The sequence below is a fragment of the Lampetra fluviatilis genome, chromosome 9 (genome assembly GCF_964198595.1).
Source record: "Lampetra fluviatilis chromosome 9, kcLamFluv1.1, whole genome shotgun sequence".
Taxonomy (NCBI): domain Eukaryota; kingdom Metazoa; phylum Chordata; class Hyperoartia; order Petromyzontiformes; family Petromyzontidae; genus Lampetra; species Lampetra fluviatilis.
In genome coordinates, this window is record NC_136283.1 from 6,267,187 (window position 1) to 6,279,697 (window position 12,511).

The following is a 12,511-nucleotide window of genomic DNA, read 5'->3' on the forward strand; positions in this document are numbered from 1 at the left end:
CTCGGTGGGCAGACACAGGAAGATTTTAAAAAACGTACTCATTGTTTCAATTGCCTCATCGGGAGAGTGAACCTACGACCTCTGTATTGCAAGTGGCATGCGTGCACCGTTGCACCATGGCAGCGGGAAGCCTTAATCACACTCAAATTTGCCCTTCTCATACCTTGTTAAAAAGTATGTTTAGTGACAAGCCTTCATTAAGCCTTCATTGTGTCAAAAGTTGTAACTTACACTATATTGATAACGGATAAAACCACATTGAGTGAACCGGCGAAGACCACTCAATTTACGGTCACATATCACGAAACATTAAAGTACTCTGTCGCTAAAAGCACACAGCTATGCCCTTAGCCATGGCAGTAAATTACGTCAAAGAGCCACATTGGGAGCCACCTGTGCTGTGTGTTCTGCCCCATGCAGCCCAGCGAGAGGAGGAACTGCCCACGCTGATGCATTTTGCGGCCAAGCACGGCCTGCGCAACCTGACAGCGCTGCTCTTCCAGTGCCCCGGGGCCGTGCAAGCGTACAGCGTGGCCAACCGCAGTGGCCTGTACCCCAACAACCTGGCCGAGCAGCATGGCTTCCAGGACCTGCGTAAATTCATGGACGACTATGTGGTGAGGCTCACCGGCCGGGCACAAGCAATCGAGGCGTGATCCGCGCAAGACCATACCGGGCTGAAAGCTCGAGTTGAACAGCTTTGTAATGCAGCATTGTTTAAATAGAGAAATGGACAGGACGGGGGATAGAAACGTCGGACGTTCTGCCGGAGAACACGCGGTACTACCCGGAATTACATGGAAGGGCTGAACAGCACAACCGAGAAAAGCCACGTGGTAGTATGACTAAGTCAATCGGCCCATTGAATTTTCTGCCACTGGGTTGGGTGTAATTGATAGGGTAATTTACTTGCTTGCACATTTAGCCGCATAGAGCAGAAAAGCCCAAATGGGGAAATTAAAAAAATAAAATTGAATCGATTCTCATGGTTAAGCCTCAGATTATTAGGGATATCTCTGCCCTCAGCATATTTAATACATGAAGTAATAACAGGCAACATTGCCTGAGGAGCAAGTGCTGTTAGCGAGCACCTGTTAACGCCAGCCCGGTGCGTCAGGAGCCGGTGGGCAAAAGTCTCACACCCAGTTGATTTTGTGTTCAAGTGATGTTGTTGATGGTGCATACCGAGTACTCATTTTAGGCTCAGTTAACCTAGGGATATTATCTCATAAATTTAGATGAATGGTAATTATTTTATCGTGGTGGAATATTTACGGCTTTAACAAATAAACTTCTTTAAATAATGTACCAGGATGAAGACTTAGATACTCAAGATCAAAACGCACAAGTCTCCCAGCAAATAATTTGCTTCAAATGAATTCATATTTTCATTAACAAGGCTGCTTTACTGAATTTAAATGAGAGGAAATGTTATGCTTTATTTTGTAAAACATAAATATTTATATCTGATCTTAATAATTGCCTTCTGTTTGAAATGGTCAAATTATTTGTGATCATGCCTCATCATCATTAGCCACGATCTATCCATTGGTGGATGAACGCCTTCCTCTGCCATCAATCTTCCAGCTCCTGCACACGAGCTGACATCATTGTTCCATCTCCACAGTGGATGTGCTTTCCGGCATGTTCAATTTTCTGGCTGTCTCTGTGCCATTAGTCTTGACCCCCAAAACTCTCTTCAGGGTGCCTAAGAGGATTCAACATCATAAGCATCTCAATGGAAACGTCTATTCAACTCACATAAATGCATAGTATTCGCCCAAACGATGTATAGGTAAAAGCACACGTGCACGTGTTTATGCACTGTATATTTATTTTGGGACAATTTGTATCCACTGGTAGTCATTTGCAGTGTTGAAATCAATGTTCTTCTTCTTGGTTCTTTCGGTAAAGTCACGTAGAATGGAAATAATAAAATAATAAAAATAAAACATAATACAATAATTCTCACGACGTTTCGGCCACAACGCAAGCAGCCGTCCTCAGGTGGAGAACAGGTCTGTCGAAGAGACAGAGTCTGAATGTTTTCAGACATAGTCTGAATTTTTATTGTTTTATTTTTATTATTTTATTATTTCCATTCTACGTGACTTTACCGAAAGAACCAAGAAGATGAATCCCTGCAGTCACGAAAGCTTTAAATCGAAATCAATGTTGTTGGATAAGCATCTAACATAGTTGGCATAGCACAACGTGGTGTGACCGGTCGCACAAACACATAGGCAGGCTGCTCTTTGTTTCCCCCCGTGCGTATATGCGTTCACGCACTGCAGGCCGAGGCTGCACGAGGCAGCCCAGATGCCGATTCAGGCGAACCTGGTTTTGTTGCATGGCCTGGATAAGAACCATGGTCACGAAAATCAAAGCAGAGTGTGCAAGCTATTACAGCCACACAAACAACCATTGATCTCCTATTTACTCTTGCAAAGCTGTTGGAACAAGGGTTGTTAAAAAGTACTGTGAGCGCCAGTGTGGCCAGCAACCGTATCGAGCCACCTATTAACTTCCCAGTGCTGATATTCTATTCACAAACCATACCGGGTGCTCATTTGAGATTGAGACGACCCAAAAGGAGGCCCCGAGAAAGTTCGGATACCATGTGGTACTGATGATGTGCATATTATCTCGTCTCATTATTTATTGAGCGCCTTTGTTCAAGGCGCCGGGAATCAAACTCAAGTTGCAGAGCTCATTTCGGAGAGCATGAACTGCTGCACCACCACTTCCAGACAAATAATAAGATCCCGGTATAGTCCTTAACAGCCTTTTGGGGCAAGTGCTGTTCGCGAACACCTATGAAGGCTTGCATGGCACCCGAGGGGGTGGGTTCCCAGCACCACACCCGGCCGCCTTTGTCTCCCTCGTGGTGATGTTTTCACATCGAATCATGTACTCATTTGAGACTGAGTCGACCTAGGGGAGGCCCAGGAATGGTTCAGTGATTCAGTGGTTCATTGATTTTGACCGTGAGCGGGCATCGACCTGTACTAGTGACGAATTGGCATGTTCTGTTTACGTGACAACCTTTACTAGTTGGTTGTGTAGGGTGGTGGCAGGTTTTAACGACACATTTCTATATTTACGCTATATAACCCAAAAACCTCTAGGATTGCCAGGTTTTTTGCGCAGCGTGCTCACCGCTTCACCACAGCTCCCCACCATATCACACACACGCTGACGGACTCCTCCTTTTGTACATGCTGTATTTGTTTAAAATGTTTTAACATACGTTAACTGTAGCAACATAACTATATTGACTTCTATAACTGATGCGCAACCTGATTGATAATGCTGTGGGCATCTTAGGATGTGTGTGCTCATGACATGAGACAGATTTTTATCTCAGAGACCATTATGGCTTTTTTATCTATCAACTATTATGCTGATCAAATATGCGATGCTGTTGATTCACAGTAACATCAATTAGGCAGCAGTTCAAAGGTAATGAGATAATTTTGTATGGCAGCAAAGTTTGATAACTCCTGCCTGGCAACTTCAGCATTTGCTCAGTTGAATAAATATTATACAGCCATTGGTACAATTTATTTCTGCATTGGGACAGAGCCATAAGCAATCCCTCTCAAAAGCCAAGCTGCTTATCGACTATGATTTTGAACATTGAATTTAATATTACTTGTGCTTTTGTTAAAGGTACTCAATGCAATTTACGATAAAGTTGGGTGGGAGATGGTAGTGGCCTTCAGGTGGCCCACCTGTTAAGTGTCTCATCGCATGACTAATACCATCACTTAGATCTTTGCCACGCACTAGAAGTGTACGGTAATATTAAATCCGTTTACATTGCAATTCATAAATGCATCCTGCAGCTAGTAATTTAACGGACAGACAAGACATGCAGCTAAACATATTGCGTGAGATATCAGAAACTTGTATCATCATGTCTCGCTTATTTTAACTACCGCTGTGCTTATCTTGAATGCATGTACATTTCTCAAACTGAATTATCACAGAAAGATAATGTCACGTATGATAAGTAAAAAAAAAATCTGACAATTTTAACAAATCGTATATATGGCGTCATCTGCTTCCATTTGAATAGATAGCATCCAATGACATTAACATAATGTAAAAAAAAGCCAAATTTTTTCATTAAATATTTTCGTAAATTTTATTTTTAAATCTTTACAGTGCTTGGTTTTCATGTCTCTCTTTTTTCACACTTAAGATTAAATACTGTATACCCTTATATAATACCAGATGCATTGCAAGGTGTTGGGAATTTGTCTTAGAACGTCATAACATATTAATCGACTGAAATGAGAATCACAGTATGTTGTATGGCATCACAGAACTTAAATTTTGTTTTGGTTACTCTGTTATAAGGGGATTGGCACAGCTGCTATAAAATAGTATTTAAACTATATGCAGAAAAAGGCAGTGTTGGATCATTACAGTAATGCAGCAGAGTGTGGGGTTCTGATAAAGGTCTGGAAACATTTGCAAATTAATATAATTTTTGCCATTTTTCACCAATCACAAATAAACAATGACACTTCTGGATTTGTAGGGGTGGAATATTCAATTTAATTGCTATTCGGCGTTTATTCATTGTACATTTCAAAGCAAGTATTTCCTTTGAGGTGGTAAATGTCTAAGTGTTCAATATAAAAATGTCAAAAGCTTTATTCTATCAAACATTTTTCGAAAATATATTCGTCATTTATGCTGCAGTTGTTGGCTTTATTTTCCGTATGTAAAACCAAGCATTAATGGAATCAATTACATTCGATGAAGTTGCTAGATTGGCTTTAATGAAAGAGGCTTATCGGCTTAGATCTTCAGTGCATATTAACTTGCATGAGGCAACCCGTATTAATCAGTAGGACAGCAGTGTTACATGTGCCGCATTGGGCAAAAACACAAACCCGAGCACGCAGTTTGCTTCGACTATTGATGAATAACAGAGTACAAACATACAACGTTTAAATTGCAGAGCTCCTCCCAAATTTAATTTCTTGGTTTCCAAAATTTCAAGGACCTCAGTTCAAGTCCCATTCTCCCACGGCTCCACTTTATAATTGGATTCTATTTCAGTTGAAACCCTTAAATCCCTAGGTTGACTCGGTCTAAAGTGTAACTCTGGCATAGCATGAAGGCTAGGGGGATGAAGGTGTTTTCCCATAGTGCTGGTCTTTTGACCCCTCATGTCCCATGACTGCCATAATAAAGAGCTTGCTAAAAGCAGAGGACAGTATGCATGTGTGGACCTTAACCTGCCATTTCAGAACAGTGTTTGAAAAAGCTTAGCCTTACATAGTGCGAACAAAAGTTATTTCTCCCGAGAAAACCATGTTATAAATGAACCGCACAGAGTTATTAATAAGACCGCATCACCCAGAATGCACCTGATCTCATTAGATCTCAACAGCTAAGCGGGGTTGAGCCTATATAGTGCTTGGATGAGCAACCACTGTACATCAAACGGGTCTTTTCGGCTTTTGCCGGGGCATTATTGTGGGCAGCAGAGAGCTTTTGCTTCGAATTCAATTGTTGTACTATACTTCTATGCTCTCCCGTCTGTACACCACACATTCATCAATCTGCATTGACCTGCATGGTGAAGTCTGGTTGAATAACCCCTGTGTGACCTGCACAGCGTGGAGAGGCCCTCATACAGCAATTAATTGACAAAAGGGCTTACACGGTTAAATAAGACGTAGTTTGGTAGCTTTTATTTCAAATGCAGTAATGTTCACTGAGAAACAATTAGTTGATCGGCAGGCCACATGTGGTGGACTCTGAATTCGTCCAAGACGTCTCGCCAGCATCGAAGAGAAGGCCAAAATACCCTCACGGGGCTCTCTAGAGCTCCCCATAGTTGAGGCCTCTCTGCCAACAGTGGCTTGGGCAAGAAATTGCAGGGTTGCACCTTTAACTAATACACTGAGAATTATGAACGAGTAAGGCATACGTTGTTTTACTATCAGTGGCAGCAGCAATTTCTACCAATGCAAGTGCGGAGATCCTACACTAAACTCAGGTGCTATGCAACTAATTTGATGACGTAAGTTGATTTGTTATTTTTCATTTGTAATAAATACTCACACTTGTTCTACTCAAATTAAAAACACACTGAACGGTGCTGCTAAATTGCATTAATTCTGTGGAGGTGGCTCATTGGTAGAGCGAGTGACTCCCAATGAGAAGGTTACGATTTCAAATCTGGAGTTGGGTTGACTCGGCCCATCGTCCATCCATGAACATGAGTACCGTCTTGTGGCGATGTCAATTGGGGTGTTGACCAGAGGTCGCAAACGGGTTTTGATTCCTTACCCGTACCCGGCCGCACCAGGGTCGCAAATGGGTACCCGTACCCGGTCGGGTACGGGTACGCGTTCACTACCCGTACCCGTACCCTACCCGAAATGAGTGACAAACGGTTACTCACCAGTGACTCACGGCCTACCCGTACCCGTACCCGGCCGCACCAGGGTCACAAACGGCTACCCATACCCATACCCGGCCAGGTACGGGCAGCCGGGTATCGGGTAGGGTACAGGTATCGGGTACCCGGTTGCGACCTCTGGTGTTGACCCATTGATAGACTGGCCCCTGACATAGGGATGTGGAATTCCCACCACTGGTTTAAGGCTGAGATGAGCACCGTGTCAATGCCTTCAAATGAGCAGGAAATCACTCGGCTTGTTTCTATTCATCTTGTAATAGCTCCTGCAGCCCTGCTTATTGAATTAATATGGCTCCAGTAGCAACTAAACACGGCCGTTGGTCACCTTCTATCTCTGGATTTAATCAAACGATTTCTAATAGCACTCCTCCAATCAGCCTAACAAAGGCTTTGGTGATAACAAATAAATGTTCTCTTAATTTAATTAAAAGGCAAAAAGGTACACAGTGAGTTTTCAGCAGATAATAATACAGAATCAAGTAAAATTGTAAATTAAATCTTTAAAAAAGCCAGTGCTTTCTGTTACTAATTGCATTATATTTACTGCTCGCTGTGTTTAAAATATCACTTTCATTAAATAACACGCACTGTTGAAATCCCACAACTCATTGTGAGATCAGTGTGTAGTTATTGTATGGAAGCCTTTCATTACAGTGCAACTTTTAAAACAAGACGCTTGGCTTAATATTTTCATTTGTTCCTTAATTATAAAAACAATCCATAAGTCTCTTAATCTGTAGGCTCCCGGTGTGCTTACAAAGCATTGCAAGTGCAAAGTGGTAAGGAGTGAATAGTCCATTCTCAGAGTCGAGCAACATCATCAGGCGCTCAATTTGAGCAAATCTGTGTGAGCTGTCAGTTGTTTGTTTTTCATTGCATTTTACATTAATGTGCCGTTTACTACTGAGTCAATCAAAGCTTTTTTCCATCTCCGCCCCGTCACATGCCCTCACTCTCCCATTCTTCAGGTGGTAATTGAGCACCGTTCCCAAGCGGAGCCCGAGTGTAGGAATTTTGCTACAATTGAGGGTTGCTTGTCCCTTCTCATTTTCGTTGTATTTGTCGTATTGAAGCGTACACTTAAAAAAAGCAAGCATTGCAATAAACACGAAGAAAAATGTATTCCTCTTGAAGCAAAATTCATCATCTCAGCCCTCCGATGTGTTTTTGGATCCTATCGCGTGTTGTTCGGCACGGTGTCTAACGTTACGCTCCACTTACATTCTGAGAGCTTCTTCAGACCCTGAAGTTCCTGATGTCATATGCTAATCGACACGTGGTACAACCCGAAAACACAGCATGACCGTGAAAGCCCATACAGTAGAATACGGTATATCAACTCCTTTCACATTCGTCTGTACTATAGTTGTGATATGGATTTGTTTATATTGAATAAGATGTGAGAAAAAGCCATTCAATGTCTGACATTTGAGAAGCTACATATTGAGTTATCTCGATACTCTTAAACTTCTGTATTGTAATTCCAGTTTCTGTTCATTGAAATAGGTAAACAGATACAGTAGTCTAAAGATATTTCTCGTATAAGCACAACATTTTGCCAAATTGCATTGAACAAAATCTGCAACTTGTTTTTATTTTTACGTGATCCTCATGCAAATGGAGAGTTTGGAGCTCCAGGCAATTAATATAAAGTTAAGAATGTACAAGTTAACTTCCTGAGAAACAGCTCTTCAGCACAGCTGCTTAAAACGTTGTTTAAAAGAGGCTATGGTAATATCGCATTAATAAAATAAATCCTCTAGCCAGCTGGGCATTTATTTCTGTAGCCCAGCGTGAATCCAGACTTTTCCAGCGAGAATCGGAGAATGTTGAATAGAGGCATGAAAAGCGATGTACACACTATGTATTTGCACATTAAATTTTTTTCCTTATGTTGACCCAGATTACAATGACATTTGGAACATCCTTAGCATTCAAGGTAGTGGTTTGTTGGTCCTGTTATCATGCCAAATTCACGTCATCAAAAGAGATTCGCATGTAACTTGAGAGAGATTACATGAGTATCAAACCGATTACATATATTTTAGCAAGAATAGGCTCCGATGTAAGTTTTGATGATATTGTTGTGCTGCAAGCACTTAAATAATTAGAATTAAACATTCCCAGCAGAAGGAGAATAGTTTGACTTCACACCTAAGTTTTGATGATATTGTTGTGCTGCAAGCACTTAAATAATTAGAATTAAACATTCCCAGCAGAAGGAGAATAGTTTGACTTCACACCGATGTTGAGTTTTCCGCCTCAACACAGAAGTGTATGTGAGCAAATATTCTGACACTTAATAGGTGAAATACAATGATTGACTCTGGAATGGAAACGGTCCATATGGGTGACCCTCTGCAGGCCCTGTGCTTTGATGTGTGCACATAAGCACGTGACGCCAAAGCATGACCCTGTGATGTAGAGGGTAGGAGAGGTGGACGTCTGAGCAACACATTTAATGGGTGAGATCAACTGCAATATCCTGAGAGAATATCTGAGGTGTCACAGTAGTAACAATAATAATAATACTTTTATTTGGTTTGTGTAATATTGAATATGTTTTACTGTTCAGTGCTTTGAGCGTGGGAAAAGCGCTATATAAATAAAATGCATTATTGTTATTATAGCGCCATTCATACCAACAGCATCTCACAACGCTGTACATGAATTATTATATATAAGGATCATACCCCATATACGCGATTGTCTACATACGGCGTGAAAGATGCCCAACACGCACACACCAAGCAAATGAAAACCCTACTACTACCCAGCGATTTTTTTAAATAAACAAATTAAGAAATTGCACCAAAACAAAAAGCACAAAAACAAAGTTATCACAACAAATAAACTAGTCCATTAGGTAACATCCCAGACCACAATCCCGCCATGTGAAGCTAAACATATTAGAATGCACATGTAAAGTAATTAATTCCTGACAGGTATATGTTGAGAAATAATAAAATCCACAATGTTAAAAGTCTGGTGCAAGGCAAGTTAAACATCTTAAGAGTAGTGTATTTTTAATTGCATTCGAGACAACAGTTATGATTCATACTGAATGTGCACAAATGTATAAAACTTGTAAAAGTCCAAGTGGAGGTATAGCTAAATAATGTGCTTGTGACATGCATAATAGCAACAGTATTATCAGACATCTTATCCATTTGCCTTATAATCAGACATGAATGAATGAAATCTCCATCATCATGCTAGTTAGTTTGGTTTTAATGATTAGTAAGTGAAATAAAATGTGATTTGAAGCTTTCGTGACTGCAGGAATTACTCTTTGATTCTTTCGGTAAAGTCAAATTTAGAAGTTTACTAGGTTTGTTTTCGACCTGATGACGACTGCTTGTGTTGCAATCGAAACGTCGTATTCTATTATTTATTTTATTTTATTTCTACGTGACTTTACCGAAAGAACCAACGAGAAATAAAATGTGTCCCACAGCATATTAATGACGTTTTGTCAAGCTACATTCAAAATTAGACGACATGCCTGTTTTACGTAGAGTTGATTTTCACGGTTTTGTGGAATTCCAATCTAGAATTCCAATCTAGAATTCCACAAAAACCAATGCACCTCACTCATGCGCAATTTTATCACCCAATCCACTCAGCCGAATGGGTGGAGCCCCATTGTGGCGGGAAAAAAAACCCGCATGCAATCGTTAGCCGAGGACAGTGCCGATGAAAATTGGGGCCGAGAGTGCTGACATATAGCACAATTAAATCCGCTGATGGACTCAGCCAACCAATCACACTCCACTAAACATCACACACACACAACATGCACACACACGTGCGCTTGTCTCACCGTGTTCATCTTCATATTCACCGTTATCTTAAGCACAGTCTTCGGCACCATCAGCATTGTGCTTAAATAGCACTAAGCCATCTTTGGCTTAGTACTTCAATTCTGTGTCATGGTGGAGGTTGTTGTATGTGCAGAAGCAGCCTTAAGGCAAATTGTAAAATGCAGAAAACGGTGGATTTTATGTGAAAACGGCCATCCCTTCTAGTAGAAAGTGCTGGAATAATTCGGGCCCTACATGTCAAAAGAAATGGCCATGTGATGACTTCGATACAACACTTTGTGAAGACGTTGAAATGTAACCCCGCATTTTAGAAATGCAGCGGGAATGATGAATAAAAATCGATTAATTGGGCTATCAGAAAAAAAAGCCTTATGAAAACGACTGCATTCATGTAAACAAAGTGCTTTCTAAAGCAAAGATAAAGCATTCCATGCCTAGATGATACAAACACATTCCTGCGGAGGGAGCTGGTAGGAACGTTGGGTTGCTCGGTCAATGGCCAGGGTCAACGGCGGCGTGGTGTATTCCGCAAATATGCCCGACTGAGGGCGGGCACAAGCCGGCGTGAGTAGGTTCAACGTTGAGTTTTATAAGGGCACCACGGGGTGAACAGCCCCTCCCCACCCAGCCCCACCCCTCCCACCCCCCACCCAGCCCCACCCTCCCCACCCAGCCCCTCCCCAACCAGCCCCTCCCTCCCCACGCAGCCCCTCCCTGCACGACGGACGGACGGACACAATAATCCCCTGTGGGCTGGTGTAACCAGGAGGTTCCTACTAGTATAAACATACTCATAAATCACACAGGCCAGAGTGGCAGAGTGAAACATCCACTGCATGTACTTACCTAGTCACTCCTGCGGTAGAATGCCGGTGCTTCTCCTTTCCTGTGAAATCAATAAATGTCAACAAAAGAAAAAAGATGCATGGGAAGCACAAGCGAGGGCTTGCTTGGGCCAGTCCAACATTAAAGCTTGCCACTTACTTGAGATGGGAAATGTGAATGAAGGTCAGGTGCAACAGCCAGTAGTTATTGTCACGGAGTAACATGCACGGGGGTATGGGGGACACTGGATTGCCTCTTTATTCCTACTCGAGAATAAAACTGCACAGGGTTCGTTACAATTCTGTGAATAAACACACCTTAAAGAGCATTTATTCTTCGTGGAATGTAGCCAATGTGGTCATTAAGCAAGGAAACATTGCTCCTTTGTTGCAGATCGAGTATTTAATTTAATTAGTTCAGTAGCTACTGATTGTCAATACATGCCAGCAATGTTCTATATAAATACAAACTTACTATGAAAACAACGATGAAAATATAACGCATGTGTACACAAATTTCAAAATTGTATTACAATCATAGGAGGATTAATTGTAAACATTGATAAAGTGTATGGCTACGAGTAAATAACGAATTAAATGCATTCTCTAACACCAATTGCTCTCATTTGACGTAAAAGAGCTGGGTGTGATGGTAATGATCGTGGCAAGTATTGCATTTTTTTCTAATCAGGTTTGAAAATGTAGGAGCATTTTATGTTAAGTTTTGAAAATGCATCATCATTAGCAGCTATGTTTAATCGACTGCTGGATATCCTACCGAAGCCACCACTATGCCTCAGGTTCATACGATGTAACAATCCACCTGGCACCTGCACATGAAACAATTACATCGCTCCTTCTCCTCAGTCGACGTCCCATTCCTTTGCTGCCACTCGGTCATTACTCTTGACCAATGACGTCGCCTGCCCAAACCCACTTACTTTTATTAACAGCTAGAATGATTTATTTAACCCGTGTATGGTATCTAATGAATGTGTTCCCCTTTGTGTTTCTCACAATTCGAAGCGTGGATTTCTCCATTCTTCTTTACACGCTTTGTTCTTTTTTATGTGCGGATCTTCACGTCCATATTCATCGCTTCCTTTTACCCCCGTGTTATTTTTTTGCTCACCGTTGACAATATTAAAATTGTCAAGTTGTTACGTCGGTGAACTTAATCGTACATTAGCGGGTTCATAAAAAATAATAACCAGGTCTTTATATACTGTCACTGACAGGAACACGTTGGCATCTCAGCTGACTGATCTTCGTGAGGTTTTGAGATCCACATATGCAGTGTCTTAAATATTATTGGTAGGCATGGATGGGCTAGTGTGTTCAGATCAATAATACATTCTGAAATATGAATGCCTATGGAATAAGGATTTGCATTTATTTGGCTTTTAATTTCTGAA

The 12,511-nt window shown here is 41.4% G+C and overlaps 1 protein-coding gene across 5 annotated transcripts in view; it reads left to right on the forward strand.

Moving 5' to 3' along the window:
• LOC144934163 (phosphoinositide 3-kinase adapter protein 1-like) overlaps positions 1 to 12,511 on the forward strand; it is a 168,655-nt gene that overhangs the window by 86,515 nt on the left and 69,629 nt on the right. For all 5 annotated transcript variants that reach the window (XM_078859678.1, XM_078859679.1, XM_078859680.1 and 2 more), the window contains exon 8: positions 421 to 617. In XM_078859678.1, coding sequence (XP_078715804.1) covers positions 421 to 617 — 197 coding nt within the window. The remainder of the gene's footprint in view (positions 1 to 420; positions 618 to 12,511) is intronic.